Here is a 16806-nt window from a genome sequence, read left to right on the forward strand (position 1 = left end):
CGCCGTGGCTTTTCCTTCCTCCCGTTTCTCATCTTCGACTCTCGCAACACAGTCACTTTGTTTCAGGCATTGTATCCTGGCTAAAAAGAGACTGAGACAGCAAGAATCTGTCGGGGGAGTGTGCGCGAGGCCCGTGGCATCCAGAGTGAGACAGGGCTCTGTGCCACACAGCCGTGGGGGTGCCATCGAATATCACCTACCTGTGACACTGCTGCTTTATTATCCCTTGGGGAATGGTGGTGAGGCAGGACTGGGGGAAGTGTGCCATTTGTTCGTGAAAAATCTGTGAATTCTATTTCGTGGAACTTGCCTGATTTTTTAAAAATTATTATTATTTCTCAGTGGCAACTCTGCTTTTTTTATAGGATAAAAAAAGTAGTGCTTGCATATTTCCATCTGACTCGAGAGCTCCATGTGAACCTGGGGACTGAAATCAGCCACTTGGCACACGCGGAATTAGGACCAGTCAGAGCTCAAAGATGAAAATAAAAGGAGGACACAAGAAACCCACTCACTGCATACATTCAGTCTTAAATGATTCATGGAGCAATTCTGAGTAGCAAACACATTGGTAAGAACTGGAGGTTTGGTTTCTTTCTTTCTTGGGGATTGTCCACAAACAAAAATATTGGCTAATTCATCAGACACTTTCTTCTGCTTTGAATAGTTTGCCCAGATCCCCGAGCAATCATCCCGTGCAATTTGCTGTTAACCTAAATAACTTAAATTCAGGTACACCCAGAGCACTGCCCAGATCTGCCCCTGCATGCACTAATTAGGGTTCCCCAAGCGCAAACCTGCAGCTCGGGAGGCAGGAGGCTCCAGCAGCATCCCCAGATGGATACCTGCTGGTGGTGGCCCGTGGCAGGGACCGGGCAGGGACGATCCACAGCGTGACATGGCTGCGTGGAGAGGGCTTTCTGCAGAAAAGTGACACTTTTGGGTGTCACCATCCCCTAAGCAAGCGCCCAGTGAAACTGCAGCCTGGTAAAGACAGACCCGCGGTGTCGCCCCACGGAGGGGCAGAGACAGGTAGGAGACACAGGGAGGCCAGTGTTGCATTCCTTACCTGTGAAACAACCCCTTGAGATTCAAATGCTTGGGGAATTCCTAGATCTCTTTGTAGCCACATTTCAGCGGTGACAGAGTGAGGATTTAAGTGAGGCAAACTCTGAAGGGGGAGGTTATGATCTGCTTTTAGAGCAACAGGGAGAAAGCAGTTGGAAAAAAACAAACCTGTTTTTTACAAACCTTGTCCTACCTACTCCTGCTGCTAACAGGAGGGGAGGTACTGGCCAGCCAGTGCACTGAGTTATTCAGAAATTACTGGGTTTCAGTCAATCTTTCCAGAAGTATTCAGGAATTAGTTACTATCTTTCGGATTTATATGTCCCTAAATCTAGAGTCAACCTTCAAGTGCAGGCAAGCCCTAACACTTGAACTATGTAAGGAGGGATCTTCTGGTGCAGGGGAAGAGAGAGAGGCAGAAATGAAGCTACTTGATTGAATCAAAGATCAAGTTTAGGCTGGAAAACGGAGGAGTTAGGAAGTTTGGCCAGGGAAGAAAACTGTTGCAGGGATATTTAGATGCAACGGGGCCCTCCTGCAGCAGTCCCTCAGCGGGAGAATGGCTCTCACAGGGAGACCTGCCACAGTACTTCCACCTCCGGTGCGAGGACTCTCCAGCTGGGAGCAGAGGGCTTGCAGTGGGTGGTGTGTGTGCGGGTGGAGTTGTGTACACTCAGGCTCTCAGACAGCCACAATAAATTATCTCATTAGTAAGCCCAGGGTAGCTGTGCTCCTCAGCACATACCCGGCCTCCCACTGCACAGAAAAACTTTGTGTCTAATTAACCAAATCAAAGGGTCCCCCAGACGCAGCTTAGAGGGACGCGCTCAGCTTGAAACCCAGGCTCCTTCAGCAAGTTGTTCTGCGCGTGGTGGAACTAATGAATCCTGATTTCTTATGGCTGGAGCTCTGGCATTCCCTGCACCCCCTGCAAGTCTGTCCTCTCCTCCCCCCGGCACATGCTGAGCTTCTTCCTATGGCCAGGAAAAACCAAGAAGGGAAAGGAGCCCGTGGTGTGTCGGCCCCAGCCCCACGCCCTGATGGCTCGTCCACGCTCACATGCTGATGGAAGAGAGCTGAGCTCCCTCCCCGGGGATTTCTTGCACCAAGGGCCTCTCTGAGGTCACCCTTGTCTTCCCTCCTGCCTTTTCTCTCTCCTGCCTTTAAGATCTGTTTGCCCACAACTGCTTGTGGCTCATCGAGATGGGGCTGCACAAGGAAGGGAACCCTGCTCCTCCAGGACCCGTGGCTGGGAGAAGGAAAAAGTGCAGGTGCTGCTGAGCCAGGGCCTTTCCAGCCACATTCCTCTGGTTTTACAGTTGCTTGGCCCCCTCTCTATTAGTGGGAAAAGACAGGCAAATGCCAGATGTAAAATGCTGCTATTCCAGCTGAAAGCAGAACTGCACAGCTCCCGGGGCAGGCGCTGCGGGAGGAAGGATTTGGGGGTGTTACCCTGCAGACAAGGAGACCAAAGTGGTGTTTGTTTGAGACACAATCCCTTTCTCTCCTCGGGAGCTGGAGCTCCCCCCGCCCGCCCAGCTCCTGCACAGAGGGGGCTGCTTGCTTTACAAATGCTTTTCTCTTCCCCTCGTGCTGGAAATTTGACTCTACAAAAACACTTACACAGCAGCTAATTGCCAGTCCTGCAGTGACTTAGCTCTCTAATTCCTGCCAGTCAATGAACCAGCCCAAAGAGCTGTTTTTCATAACGTGCTGAATATATGAACACAGCCCTGGAGACATAACATAGCTGGGATTTTTTTTTCCTGGACAACTTCTGGATCCTTCTCAATTTTGGAAATTCCTTTCACTCCACAGGGCATAAGGAACATCCAAAGATGGAGCTGGCAAGGAGGGCCATTTTGGGGAGATGTTGAACCGACACGGACCAACAGAGGCCCTGGAGACCAGCAGGGGTGCCAGGGAAGAGATGATTGTCAGGAAATTGGTTTGAAGGTAAAACTGGCGTCATCCAGCCTGTCTGTTCGTGATTTGAGGGCTCATCATCATCTTCTCATGGATTCCTACTGCCCAACAATGTCCACGCCTTGCAAAGTGTTCCTTGATCTCCTGGTTTGTATCCAGAGGGCTGCTGCAAAAATTGTTGTGCTGGCCAATGGCTTAGACCACATCATTCCTCTCTGAGCTCCTCCCTGGCACCCTCTTTTCTCTGCCCCAATTGTGGAGTGCTCATCTTCCCTCTCCCAGCCCATCATTATCCACCTCTCCTCCACCCATTGTCTCCCATGCAACAGAGGCCCTCTCTATGCCCATTCCCAACAAGCCCCTTCATGCTCTGCTCCACACCTGGGAGAAGCACACTCTGAGCATTTGCAAAGCCACCACATTGCCCTTCTTGCAGCTCTCCTTTGTCACAACACCTTCATTAACCATCACGGGAGAGCTGCTATGCTCAGCTCATCCCCCGCCAGCAGTGCCTCCCTGCTCCCTCCCTTCCTGCCCTGCCTGGAGTGCACAGAGCTCTGTCCCTCCGTGGCTCTGCAGCAGTCGTGGCCCTCACCCTGTGGCGGGACCACAAAAACAGGTTAAGCCACGTTAGGGCCAGTGACCCTAGAGATGGTGAGTGGCTTCACTGGCAGGTGCTGAATTTGGGCAGAGCGAGGTACCAGTTCACCCCTGAACACATGTTTGTTGTCCCATTTGGACTAGGGCAGCACAGTGGGACAGACTGAAAGGCAAAGTCAACTCCAGCTTTGGAGTGAGCAGAACCATGGTCAGTGTCTGCTACGGAGGCAGAAGCCATCACACAAATATAAATCATTCCTGCTCCTCCCTGAAAGGAGGATGGAGCCAGGTGGGAGGTGGCCTCTTCTCCCAAATAAGAAGCAACAGGACAAGAGGAATTGGCCTCAAGTTGTGCCAGGGGAGGTTTCAATTGGATATGAGGAAATAATTCTTCACTGAAAGGGTTGTCCAGCCCTGGCACAGGCTGGGGGTGTTCCGGAATCGTGTGGGTGGGGCAGCCGGGGACGCGGGTTATCGGTGGCCTTGGCGGTGCGGGGTGAACGCTTGGAGTCGATGATCTCAAAGGCCTTTTAACGATTTATTGATTCACTGATTCGACAATTTGATAGCTCACTGATTCGATAATCCTGTAATTTAATGACCCCCGGCCGCGCCCCCTCCCCGTTCCCTGAGGGCCGGACGGGCCTCGCGCGCCCCCTGGCGGCGCACGGACCTCGCGGGGGCGGGTGGGAGGAGCCCGGGGACACCCGCCTCGCCCTTTCTGCGCATGCGCCCAGCGGGATCCCCTCCTTCCCTCAGCTGGGCGGGGCCGCGACTTCGGCCGTCTGACCGAGCATGCGCGCGGCGTCACGTGGCGACGGCGACCCTTCTTAAGGCGGCGCGCGGAGCGGGTGCGCTGAGAAGAGGAGAGCGAAGATGGCGCGGGGAGGACGGAGCGTGTCTCGACCTGCGGCTCGGCCCGCGGCCGCGCCGGTGCCCGCCAGGTACTGCGGGGCACACCGCGGCACACCGTGACATGCGGGTCCTGTGCCGCCCCTCCTGACTCCCTTCTCTCCGCAGCCCGGCTCCAGCGGCCCCGGTCGCGGCGCCCGCGGCGCAGCCGGCGCAGCCCGGGCTGATGGCGCAGATGGCGAGCACGGCGGCCGGCGTGGCCGTGGGCTCCGCCGTGGGACACGTCGTGGGCAGCGCCATCACCGGCGCCTTCAGCGGCGGCTCCTCCTCCGAACCGGCCAAGGCGGCGGCGCCCGCACAGGTACGAGCGGGGCTGTGCCCTTGGGCTGCCCTTGGGCGGGCGGGCCGTGGGGCCACGGGCCGGGGCAGAGGGGACCGGGGGCTGGCGGGGAAGGAGGGACAGAGCCCTCCTGCCGCGGGGAGGAGGCGTCGGTGCCCCCGGGCCGCCCCCTGACCGGGCCCGTGCCCTTAGCCCCCCATGCAGCCACAGTCGCCCTTCGGACCCTGCCACTACGAGATGAAGCAGTTCCTGGAATGTGCCACCAACCAGCAAGACCTGACCTTGTGCGAGGGCTTCAACGAGGCTCTGAAGCAGTGCAAGTATAACAACGGTGAGTGTGCCCCATCCCTGCAGGAGGGAACTGCTGCCAGGAGAGTACCTGAGAGGGTTTGAAGGTTGCAGAAGTGATCTTTTAGGGCTGTAGTGCTCTTCAGGGCTGTAGGAAGCAGTTCTGCCTCCTCTGTTCCCAGAAGGGCACTGGAAAGGGTGGGAGAAATGATCTTGACCATACTTCCCAAGGTGGGGAGGCTGTAGGTACCCTCTTAGTGGATCCTCTTTTGCTGCCGTGGGAAGCCTGATGCTTTTCCCTAGCTGATTCTCTAATTCTTGCTGCATTTATTATAAGTTGTTGTTAGAAGTTAGGTCTTGATCTGGTCACCTGAGATAACAGAGCTTTTAATTCCAGCTGCTGGAACATGTACCTAATGCTGAATTTATGCTTCTTCCCTGTAGGTGTTTCTTCTCTCCTGTGAAGAATCTGCCCCCTTGTAGGGAAGAGGATCGTGGTGTAGAGCCCTGCTATCCATGGGGAGCAGAAGGACAGACAGGGAGTGAGCTGGAGGGGGTAGACTGACCAGACAGAAGCATTCTAGTGGTAATTCACTTCTGAACTAGTAGGGAAGGAAAGGAACAATTGGACCCAAGGGTCTTTAGAATTCAGATAGTGCTATATTTATTACAGAGAAATAAAGGAATTTATTTGGACCTATCACTTGTGTACATTCTTTATTTAATTCTCAAGCTAAAATTAAGCTACCAAAATGTTAACAGTATCAGCTGCTTAAAGGACAAGGCACTGCTGTGTGTTCCCTGCAAATAGGAGGTGCAGCCTAGCAAGGCTCTTGGCAAAAAGAGATCCAGACCTCAGCTGAGGCTGCACTGGCTGCCCTCCAGGCAGAGGAGAGGGTGGAGAGGGGTAATCCAAGATGTGTCTAGAGTATTTTCAGTAACAAATTATTTTTCTATAGATATCCTCCTGGAGAGCTGTTCTGACTTAGAACTAAGACAATGTGACCTGTCTGGCTGTGGGACCTTGGATACAGTTGGCTGATCTTACTTAAAAGCTTTAGCAGATTATGCAATGTTCTCAAGGTCACTGGCAACAGGTGAAGTTTGGAGCTGCTTTCCTCTTACAGTCACCTTGGCAGAACAATCTCATGAGTGCTGCCCTCAGACTGGCCTCTGGCAGAGCACCCTGTTCTTTACGTTGGTGTAAAAGAGAATTTTGAGGCTTCAGATGGAGTTTTAGTGGCACAGCAGTGAAACCATGACACTTTCAGATGCTTAACTGATGCATTTTTGTGGCAGAATGAGTCTATTAACCTTCTGACCTCTGACTGTTGAATACTGGACAAGTTCTCAACTGAGATTTGTGAGGAAATCCAGGTCTAGATGGTAAATGCTGGCAGCAGATATTGGAGGCTGGTGTTGAAAGTCCTGCCCCTTCTAAATGTCATAATCTAAATTCTTGGTAGATAATGTTCTGAGCTCTGTCTGGCCTTATGGGGTGCCTTGTGCTCTCCTGAGAAACAGCCAAGGGCAAAAGTAGATGCCAGAGATTCAAAGCCAAAGTGCTCTGTGTCCTGAACTGTCCCAGTGTGAGCAGGGGAGAACCACTCTGAAGTTAACTCTATTTCAGAAATAAATTTCATGTTGGTGTGTGCTAGTCTGGGTGGAGAAGCTGTTAAGGAGAACCAGCAGGAGCACCTGCAGCAGGTCTGTTCTGTCTTTGGCCCATCTTGGCAAAGAGCTGCTTCTGTAGTGGAAATGGGCTGTCTCTGGAACAGCCTTTCCTGGTGACCACAGTGGAGAGTCTCTAGAAGGCACTGCCAGTGTGGTGACTGTGTGGAAAGCCGGTCCATCCAGTGATGTGGGTGCATGTTCCTCTGGCTGCTGGTGCAGGGGGGTTGAAAGAAGGTGCAGGTTCTTGTCACTGGAGAGTGCAGGCCATGCCATAGGAACATGAATGACCCCTGGATGCTGCTTGTGCCTGGCTGTGGTGCTGTGTTTGCCTGGTTTGTCAGGATGCAGCTTTGGATGTAGTGTGAACCTTTGAGGAGCAGGGCACCCCAGGAAGAGGATCTCAGTAGCAGGGCACTCTTGCTGAACTAGGAATAAGCTGGGGAGTTGGCTGAGTCCTGGTGGTGGCTGTGCTGTCCATGTAATCAGGAATGGGTCTTTTCCTCATTTAGGGGTCTTGAACTCTGAGCCCCTCTTCTTTGAGGTGGTTTTGTTCCTTAACTGGATGCTGATGTGGGCCTGAGCCTTCCTCTGCGAGGTTCCCTTCCTCCACTGGTCTCTCCTCTGGGTCTTTGCCGAGAGCTGCTGCAGCCGATCTGTGGAGTGAACCACCCCCTCCAGAGCTGTGTGTTCTGCTGCGTGGGTAGTTGCCCCTTGCATGTTGAGCGAGGCACTGCCACCCTGTGAGACCACAGCCTGGGAGAGACACTTCTGGATTTCCCAGTTTCTCCTGTTCTCCCTGTTTCTCCCAAGGAAATGTCCCCTCTTTGCCAAGGGCAAGCTGGGCAGGCTTCTGCCTGCTGTGGGGTGGGAGGGCAGCAGGTCCCTGCTGTCCCACTAACTAGGAAGTGTTCTGCAAACTAGCTCTGGTTTCTGATTGTCCCTTCCCTTGCTGCCTGAGTGCACTCACTGCCATAGCCATAACCAGCCCTTAAGTGGGATCAGAGGGCAGTCTCATGGGTGCTGAGGTGGGCAGAGGAGTCATGCCGGCACTCCTGGCTCCTCTCTGGGTGTCTGACTCTTACCTGTTAGGTCAGGGTAGTGTTTCTCCAGGTCCTCTAGCAAGGATTCATAGGAGGTGGCTTCAGAGTTTTTGTCTCCTGCCAGCAGAATTGGAGAAATGGATTAGTCTCTCTCCGACTGCAAACTGAAGGCTTGTTACTGGGGCAGGTGGTTCAGCCCATGAAAGGTTCCTTGTCCCCAAGAGCAGTCACCTCAGACAAAGGTTCAGCTCTAGCTCTTCATCTGAGCTGGCTTCTGCCTCCTCAGAGCTCCTGTGCTAAGTGACTGCTGAATAGAGCCACTCTGGAAACCCGCCCCTCTGCCCCCACCCAGAGCTGTGCTGTCCCAACAAGGATCTTACGGATGACTCTGATGAGGATGTAGTGCTCCCTTTCCCGGAGGTATTTACTGCTGTATTCGGATGCAGGGTTTTCCACTTTGCTCAGGTTCATCAGGGTGCCTGTTTCATCCAGAAGATCAATCCAGTCTGGAGGGAGAGACACATGGTGAAGGAAGCCCAGTGTGTCCCTGTGTGGCCAGCATGAGCCTGTGGGGTTTAGAGTATTCTTAGCAACTTAGCTTTGAAGAGAATCTATCAAGGTCTGGAGGTTGCTGCCCCTTTCCCTGTGTTTTGGGATGGTCTGTTGTGACCTGTTTGCTACCCTCTGCTGCTCTCTGTGGGTGAGTGTTGGTCCCTCGGAGCCCCCTGCCCAGGAGCACTCGTACCTTCAGGCCTGCACTGACACTTCCTCTTCAGGTGAGTTGTGAGGATCAGAACAGAGCACTGCAGGTTCACCATAACTTGGCAGTTGGCTGCAGACAGAATGAAACCCGAGATGTGAGCGTGGTCACGTCAAATCCAGGAGCCCTGTGGACGTGGCAGGAGGCACAGCAGGTGGCTCAGAAGTGCCCACTGTGTAGCCAGCAAAGGCAGGATCCCCATGTGGCATCACCAGGGCTTTGAGCTGCTCCTTTACAGCCACATCTACTGGTGGTTGGTGTTGGGAGTGCCCCAGGTTAGGGGAGGGGATGAACACTTTGATTTGGGAAAAACAGTTCTGACTGATGAAGTGTCTCTGTCCTTCAATACAGTTACATCGAGCGTGAGTAGGAAAAAGCAGTGAGCTGTGGTCCTTGCCAGTCCCATTCCACAAGCTGGTCCCAGTCACAAGGGGAAAGAGCCAGAGACTGTGGCTGAGTCACCAGGGGATATTTTGGCCATGAACTCTCACCAAGTTTGTCACAATTGAGAAATCCCCAAAGCTGACACACGTCAGCGGTCAGAGCTGGGGATCCAATTCAAATAGCAGAGGGAGCAAAGGCTTAGGACTGTGTGTGTCTGACACCTTCAGCCACGAGTGTCTGGGGTCAGGCAAAGGCTCTCAGCCAACTGGGTGAGGTCAGGAGAGGGGCTGCTCATTCCCTCCTACCAGCCACAAATACTTGCTCTCTGAAGCTGAGGGTCAGGATTTGAGCCAGGGAACCCTTCCCACACAGCCAGGAGCAGAAGAGCTCTGCTGGCAGCTGGCACTTCTGCCCCGTGGCTTTTCTGCTTGTGTGTAGATAAGCAGGGCCCCTCCCTGCAGTGATTCCCCAGAGCTGCCAGGCTGGGAACTCATCCTTGCCTCTGCCCTCCCTCCCTGTGATTAACTCAGCGCTGCTGGTGTGGTTTTCCTCCACGATTCAGTGTCTAGGCATTGTATTTCTTTAGACAGGTGAGGTGCAGGGTGCAGAGCTCTCCTGCATGTTCCCAAACCCCTGGGCATTGCTGTGCACCAGGGTGCCCTGTCCCTCCCTGCCCCTTGTGGGGGTGGTGAGGGTGTCCAGGTGGGTGTCTGGCCCCAGAGCTGAGGCAAGGCTGGAGCTCTCCCCACATACCTCCGTATCTCACTTTGATGAACATGGCTTTCCTCTCCCAGAGCTGCTCCCCTTTGGTGGGGGCCCAGGACTGTGCTGAGGGGCTGCTTGTGCCGGGTGCCTTCCTGCAGGCAGTGGTGGGAGCTTCTGGAGTGCCCAGGGAACAGGCTGTGTTTGCCACTGACGCTGTTGTGGTTTCAGCAGCCAGATTTCCCAGCAACAGGGAATGGCCCCTGCAGGTTCCCAAGCCTCCTGCAGCTGCGGGGTGGGAGAAGGGGGGGTAGAGCAGAGACTGAGCTAAACAGCAGCCTTTTGGAAAGGCTGCCTGCTCCATGTGGTCCCAGCCAGTCTGAATTTCAGACTTTTTGCAGTCTTGTGGTGTTTCCTGCCCCTGTTTGTCCTGCAGCTCATCTGGGCTGTGGTGGTGCCACATCTGCCCACCCTGCTCCCAGCTGAGCCCAGCATTGCTGCAAGGGCAGTGTGGCCTCCTCTGCAAGATGATTGGATGCCCCTGGAAAAATCTGCCTGAGGATCCTGCCTGTGCTGGTCCTACTCTGGAGCTCAAGGCAGTGGGGTATTGCAGGCTAGGAGGAACTGTGGGCAGTTGGAATAAAACTGCTTTTGCATGTGTGAGTTCCTTCTGTTCACTGTGTACCTCTCATTCCTCATGCAGGAAGGGAATAAAGCTGGCAGAACAGGGTGAGCACGGGGCTGGGCTCGTAGCTGCTCTTGCACTGTGCACAGCCAGTACCTTCCTGCCCCCCTGGCCTGTCAGAGTGATGCACGTGGCTCATGTGCCAGCTGCATCTTCCATTTGGTGCTCAAATGTTGCTGTGCAATGTTCTGGCAGCAGTGGTTCAGGGGCATCATAGCATCATCCCCTCTTCCTGTGGAAAAACATATGGATGAAATCATGTCCCTGGGCTGGTCAGCAGATGGGGAGGACCTGAATGGTGGGAACCAGTAACAGTGCTAATGTGCTCTGTGAACAAACTCCCTTTCCCTGAAATGTCCCTCCTTGCATGAGGATGTGATTTCCTTCTGCCTTACTGGGTTTTGTTTCACAGCCTCTGTCTAATACATGGACTTGATCTGCTTGGAGCATGGGACAAGTGTACATGTGACACTTCCTCACCTGGGCCCATGTGCAGGGAAATTCATGTTCACTTTGCCACCACCTTGCAGAATCAGGGGAGTGCTGGTGGGCAACAGCTGGAGCTGTGTCTGCAGCATGCTCATACCCCCCTGAGCTCAGGGGCCTGGCTGCATGAAACACAAGCTGCTGATACCTGCAGGGGAAGACTCCACAAGGCCAAGAGACACCATGGCAAAGCTTCAGCCTTGGATGGGCTATGGAGTTGGTCTCATGCAGCTGTGGCTTCCTCTAATAAATCTGATAGAACAGGTCTCCCCAGGTGGGACACAGCCAGGCTTTACTGCATGTGCAGAGACTGCTGTGTGGCACCACATCCCCCTGGCAGGGGTACTACAGGCCTTGCTGCCCTCCTGCCCCACAGCAGCCCCTGCAGCCCAGCTGTGCAAGGTGCTGTACGGCCCTGTCAGGTCTGACAGGCCCCTCGCTGCTGCAGGGCACTGCAGGAGGGGACCCTGCTCTGTCACAGCTGCTCTGAGGGGCCCAGAATGCAGCAGACAGATGATTGTGTGCACCAGAGCTCTGCAGGGTGGCTCAGCACAGCAGGAGTCCAGCTTCCTGCATCATGTCCTTGGGTGATGCTTCCTCTCCAGGATCTGCCCATGCCAGAGACACAGTGCTGGGTGCTCTAACGAGGCAGCTCATTAGCTCTGTCTCAGAGCTCCATTTCCCCTCACACCCAGAGCACACACAGGCCAGTCACCTCAGGAACCTCTTGCAAATATCGTTGGCTTGGGGCACCTCAGGAGCAGGGCTGGGTGCTGCAGAGGGGAGGGAGTGGGCCATCCCTGGGTGGTGATGTGATGGCATTGGGTGGAGCCTGAGCCTGCCTGTGGAGGGCAGGAGGCACCCACCAGTTATGGGACACTGCCAAGTGCCTGCTGACCATGCTGCTGCAAAGGACAGCCATGGGCTGGTGGCTGTGTGACACAGTGACTCTGGGCCCTGTGATGGGTGTCACAGACAGGAGGGGCTTCACGCCCGCTGAGCTGGTGGCCTTTGGCTGTAACGGTCTGCTGTCCTTCCGCACAGCACCAGCCGTGCTGCAGCCACCTCTCACTGCAATGCTCCCCAGGAAATGCCTTCTGACCGGTGGCTTTGGCAGCCACTCCACCGTGTTTGCCCATGGCTGCTGTTCCAGAGCTGGCCCTGGCAAAGAGGCAGCACCATTGGCAGCTCCCAGCCTGTACTGCAGGCTGAGAAATCACAGCCGTGGAGCTGCAGGGGGAAGAGAGCAGCAACTTTTCTTGTGCTACTTCTGCAATGAGATGGCTGCCAGGGAACTCTGGTACAGACTGTCTTTCATTCTCCCTGGTGGCAGCAGGGCCAGCTGGCCCCCAGCCTGTTGCCTCCACAGGACACCCTTGGCATAGTGTGGATCAGGTTCCTGGCCTCCTGTGCACCTGATGGCAGAGGGCCTGAGGCAAACAGTGTGAGACCCCCAGGGAAACCCCTGTGTTCTCCCCATCTGCGAGGAGAGCTGGACAGTGATGCCTCCCCAGTGTGCAGGACAGAGGGTGGTGGGTTTGGCTGTGGGTGCAGCTGAAGGAAATGGCCTGGTCTGGGGTGAAGGAGGGCACTGGGTCGCAATGCTCAGCTCTCCCCCTCTCCCTGAAGCCCAGCTGCAGCAGAGCGAGCAGCCCTGGGGAGCTGAGTCCCTGAGCCCCCTGTGTCATTTACATACACCCCACCGGCGCCATCGGCACAGTGACCTGGGTTCCTGTAGCACCACAGACCCTCTCTGAAACAGCCACCCTTCCTCTGCTTCCTGCCATGGCCCCAGGCTTCATGGTCCTGCTCCTGCTGGGGATGGTGGGCACAGGTAAGGATGGCATGGCCGAGTTAGCTGCTGTCTGGGGGGGCACTGCAGGGTGGTGGGCAGAATGGGCTGTTCAAGAGGATGTCAATCTGAGCAGGGCATTTTGCTCCAGGGCTGTGTGGGGTGATAAGCAGGATGGTGGTTGGGTAATGGGATTGCCTCAAAGGGGCTGAGGGACATTTTGGGCTGAGGGTGATGGGGAGCACAGCTCAGCCCATCAGTAACTGCATTCTTGCTGTGTACAGCTTGCAGGGCTCAGCCCGTGCTGACCCAGCCCTCCTCCCTGTTCGTGCTGCCCGGGCAGACGGCCCGGCTGTTCTGCACCCTGAGCCCCCAGTACAACATCACCGAGTTCGGCATCTCCTGGTTCCAGGAGCGCCCGGGGCACGCCCTGAGGTATCTGCTCTATTACAACTCCGAGAGAGAAATGCACAAGCCTGATGAGACTCCCGACCGCTTCTCTGCTACCAAGGACCTCGCCAGCAACACCTGCATCCTCACCATCGCCTCCGCCCGCCAGGAGGACAACGGCACCTACTACTGTGCTCTGACACCTGCCTTCAAGTGGTTTTAGAAACAGGGAACAAAAGCTCTCTGTGCCCTTTCTGCAACCCTGATGCAAAGCCCTCAACAGGGAGAGCAGCAGCCCTGGGAGGGATGGAAAAAGACCTCCCCGCACGCTTGAGCAGGCCCAGCAACACTGCCTCGTGCTGGGAAGTGCAGCGACCTACTCTTCGACCCCAAACTTCCCCCATGGAGCACTGGAGAGCCTGACACGGTGCGAGACCTGCCAGGGACTCCTGTTGCAGCAGGAGGATGGATGGAGGGCTCCACTGTGGCCCAGCTTTCCTGGGCTCTTCCAGCACACAGTAGCCTTGATCTGGCTCGGGCTTCTGCACAGTTTGGCTCACCTGGTAATAAAGGTTAATCCTTACCCACAGGGCTCGTGTCGTGTGTGGGGTCACCCCTGCAGGGTGGTTCGGGGTACCTGAGTCGGGAGGGCGGACTGTGGCCCTTGGTGGGATCCCTTGGGCTGGACGGAGCCCTCACCCATCCCTGGAGCAGCCCCTCATCCCCGGGGAGCCAGAGACCTCCACCCACACTGTCCGGTCCCCCTCCCCTACCCGCCCACCACAGCTTCTGAGGGAAAAGGGACACGTGTAACCCCGCTGGCACCTGTGGGTCCTTTACAAGGACGTTTTCACACAGAAAGACGAAGGATTTTCCCACAGAAATCCCACAGAATTCAGCGCCACCACGGGGTGGCCGCACTGCGCATGCTCAGCGCGCGTCGGGCGTTAGGACCCTGCGGCAGGCGCTGACATCACGTGGGGGCTGCTGGCGCTGCCATTGGCTCAGGGGAGCACAAAACCAGGAGCGTCACTTCCTGGTTACCCTCGTGCGCGTCAGGGCAGCGGGGCGGGCGGACCGGAGCGGGCGGGATGGTGAGCGGCGAATGGGGAACCTGCGCTCCTTCCCTGCCCGTGGGTTCAGCCTGGGGCGGCGGCTTGGCCCGGCTCTCCCCGCTGCTGCGGCGCCCCCCGCCTCAGCTTCCCCCGGGCAACACGTTCCCCACCTCCGGCTGCGTGCGGAGCGAGGGCTCCTGGCGCTGCCCGGCTGGGCTGGGCTGTCTGTGCGGGGAGGCTCGGGCGAGCGCAGGGGTGTTTCATCAGAGCTGACTCGAAAAGGAGCGCAGCAGGGTTTTGTGGTATTCTGTTTTTGTGCTGTTCTGTTAAGTAACCTGGGTTAAGGCTCTCTCTTTCCCCCCGGTGTGTGCGGAGTTGGTGTTAGTGCTGGGGGACCTTCACATCCCGCACCGGTGCAGTGCTCTGCCCGTGAAGTTCAAGGAGCTGCTGGTTCCAGGAAGGATTCAGCACATCCTGTGTACGGGAAATCTCTGCACCAAGGAGAGCTATGACTACCTCAGGACGCTGGCTGGGGACATCCACGTCGTTAGGGGGGACTCGGAGGTAACATCAGTTCCTCAACCTGCCTTCCTGCATTGGTTGTCTTCATGAATCCTGGGGAGTCCCTCAGCATTGACCAATTCCTGAACTGTAATTCACCTGAATAAGGAGTAGGAATGAGTAAGAGTGAAGAAAAAAAATTATTTTCTAGATCTTTCTTGTTGTACCTGCAACAGGAGGGCCTGAGTGTGAGGGGGTAAAACATGCACCTGGTTCCTATGAACTCGGTCACAAGTCTGTGATTACTGAGACCACAGTGCCCCAGCTGGCCGTGTAGCTGCAGGAATTCTGTGTGTGTGATTACTTACAGTTAGATACCCAGTTAAAGTCTCCTGCTCTCTGTGCAAATTCCTAACTCTTTACTCTGAAGTTGCTCTTGCTGGGGTGTGGTACAAGCATCCTGTGGGGTCTGCACGGTGAGAGAGACTTTGTGTGCCTGAATAGTGAAGGGCAGGTTTGTGTCTTGGAAGCTGCGTTGCGTAAATGAGGAGTCCTTGACTGATTTATTGTCTACCTTTCTCCTCAGAGCCTGAATTATCCTGAAAAGAAGGTTGTAACTGTTGGGCAGTTCAGAATCGGGCTGATTCACGGCCATCAAGTAATTCCCTGGGGTGATGCAGCCAGCCTGGCACTGCTGCAGAGGCAGCTGGATGTGGACATTCTCATCTCGGGACATACACACAGGTTTGAAGCATTTGAATATGAAAAAAAATTCTACATCAACCCAGGATCAGCTACAGGAGCCTACAGTGCTTTGGAAAGGTGAGTGAGGGGAGCCCTGAGCTGCCCAGCACAGCAGAGCCTGTGGGTGTCACCTGAAATGAGTGTGTCTCATCACCGTGCTGCAGAGCGCTGGTGAGGTGCTGTGGGGAGCAGGAGGCTGGATTGCTCCCTTCCCAGGGAATCCAGCAAGGCTCCCTGTTACCAGGGTTTTCTTAGCCCACGTTTTGGTCATGACAGCCCTGCACTGGTGTGTCTGGAGCTGCTTCCTGTGCCCAGAGAGGGGTGAGTTGGAGTAGCTTCTTGAAGTCGTTTTGCTTTCTGGTATCTTCCCAGAAGCTGCATTCTAATATTTTGTAGGAAATCAGACCTTTGGAGGCCCTGTCAGCTTAAATGTCTGAGCCTGACATGTTCCAGGCTAAGTGCAGCTCTGCCTGAGACACTTTTATCAGTGCCTGCAGACCCTGCAGTGTTTCCCACTTCCCTGTAGCCCTGGGCAATAAAGTATATGAGAACACATAAACATAAGGAGTGTTAATAGCAGGAGGTATAAGCTAATTGGGAAGATTACAAAGGATGTCTTCTTTCCAGGAACATCACCCCTTCATTTGTGCTGATGGATATCCAGGCTTCCACGGCTGTGACTTATGTATACCAACTAATTGAGGATGATGTGAAAGTAGAAAGAATTGAGTTCAAGAAGTACTGAATCACGTTCAAAGCCCCTTGGTGACTTCTCGCTGCCTTTCAGCCCTTCCCTTCCCCGTTCAGTCTCAGGAGCAGCAGGCCACGGTGTGGTGCTGCACTGAGCTGGGCTGTAAAGCACTTTAAACACTTTACTGCTGGTGAGCTGTTGGTCTTGGTTCCCAAGCAGAACTTGAAGCAGAAGACACAGCTGATGAACAGAAAGAAGCCTGTGAGGAAAATTCTGTGCCTAAGGAGGAGCTGCTGTGTTCCTGGCCTACAGAGAGTCAGAGAGGGTGGTGGTAGCTGGGCATTGAACTTCTGTAGAACAAACATAGAATAATAAATCCCTGTCTTCATGTGTCTAAGTCCTGTTCCTTATGCTTGTAAAAGGTGAGGGGAAGCAGGAATTGGGTGTGAGGGGACTCCAAGGGCTAAAAGGAAGCTGCTGTTTGCTTGCTGACATGCAGATGTAAAACATTTCAGGATCCATCAGACATGCCTAAGGACTCCAGCCATGCCAGCAGATCCATCCTGCCTCCTTCACTGGAGCAGCATGGAAAGGCAGAGGCAAGTCTGGGAAGTTCTGTGTAGGTGTGTGGATCTGGGCAGGCTGGGCACTTGCCCTCGTGCTCCAGAGGCTCAGGAGGCAGAGCACTTTCGTTTCCTGTGGTGCTGCTGGGAAGCAGGAGCGTCAGTGGTGCCAGAGCAGTGCCTGCAGAGGGGTGTGCTGGGGGCAGTGTGTGCTCTGTGGGCAATGGGCTGGGCCAGCTGCAGGAGCAGAACCCTGCAAACAAGC

The 16806-nt window shown here is 55.0% G+C and overlaps 4 protein-coding genes across 6 annotated transcripts; 3 read left to right on the top strand and 1 right to left on the bottom strand.

The window, feature by feature from the left end:
* Window positions 1–4407: 4407 nt before the first annotated feature.
* Window positions 4408–5774, top strand: CHCHD10 (coiled-coil-helix-coiled-coil-helix domain containing 10). The gene is made up of 4 exons (XM_064674787.1): window positions 4408–4538; window positions 4615–4807; window positions 4979–5117; window positions 5519–5774. The coding sequence occupies exons 1-4, from the start codon at window positions 4471–4473 to the stop codon at window positions 5536–5538; spliced, it is 420 nt and encodes a 139-aa protein (XP_064530857.1). The 5' UTR covers window positions 4408–4470; the 3' UTR covers window positions 5539–5774.
* Window positions 5600–10208, bottom strand: C18H22orf15 (chromosome 18 C22orf15 homolog). 3 transcript variants are annotated; one of them, XM_064674781.1, is made up of 5 exons: window positions 9686–10208; window positions 8534–8620; window positions 8169–8294; window positions 7831–7905; window positions 5600–7401 (listed from the first exon to the last, which is right to left on the bottom strand). In XM_064674781.1, the coding sequence occupies exons 1-5, from the start codon at window positions 10095–10097 to the stop codon at window positions 7250–7252; spliced, it is 852 nt and encodes a 283-aa protein (XP_064530851.1). In that variant the 5' UTR covers window positions 10098–10208; the 3' UTR covers window positions 5600–7249. The 3 variants fall into 3 exon arrangements, with proteins under 3 accessions (XP_064530851.1, XP_064530850.1, XP_064530852.1); XM_064674780.1 differs by having other exon boundaries at window positions 8169–8354; XM_064674782.1 differs by lacking the exon at window positions 8534–8620.
* A 66-nt stretch (window positions 10209–10274) lies between these two features.
* Window positions 10275–13570, top strand: VPREB3 (V-set pre-B cell surrogate light chain 3). Its single transcript, XM_064674788.1, has 2 exons — window positions 10275–12639; window positions 12882–13570. The coding sequence occupies exons 1-2, from the start codon at window positions 12591–12593 to the stop codon at window positions 13208–13210; spliced, it is 378 nt and encodes a 125-aa protein (XP_064530858.1). The 5' UTR covers window positions 10275–12590; the 3' UTR covers window positions 13211–13570.
* A 402-nt stretch (window positions 13571–13972) lies between these two features.
* Window positions 13973–16375, top strand: LOC135424017 (vacuolar protein sorting-associated protein 29-like). Its single transcript, XM_064674790.1, has 4 exons — window positions 13973–14081; window positions 14418–14606; window positions 15130–15365; window positions 15915–16375. The coding sequence occupies exons 1-4, from the start codon at window positions 14079–14081 to the stop codon at window positions 16030–16032; spliced, it is 546 nt and encodes a 181-aa protein (XP_064530860.1). The 5' UTR covers window positions 13973–14078; the 3' UTR covers window positions 16033–16375.
* Window positions 16376–16806: the final 431 nt, after the last annotated feature.

This window comes from Pseudopipra pipra, chromosome 18 (assembly GCF_036250125.1).
Source record: "Pseudopipra pipra isolate bDixPip1 chromosome 18, bDixPip1.hap1, whole genome shotgun sequence".
NCBI lineage: Eukaryota > Metazoa > Chordata > Aves > Passeriformes > Pipridae > Pseudopipra > Pseudopipra pipra.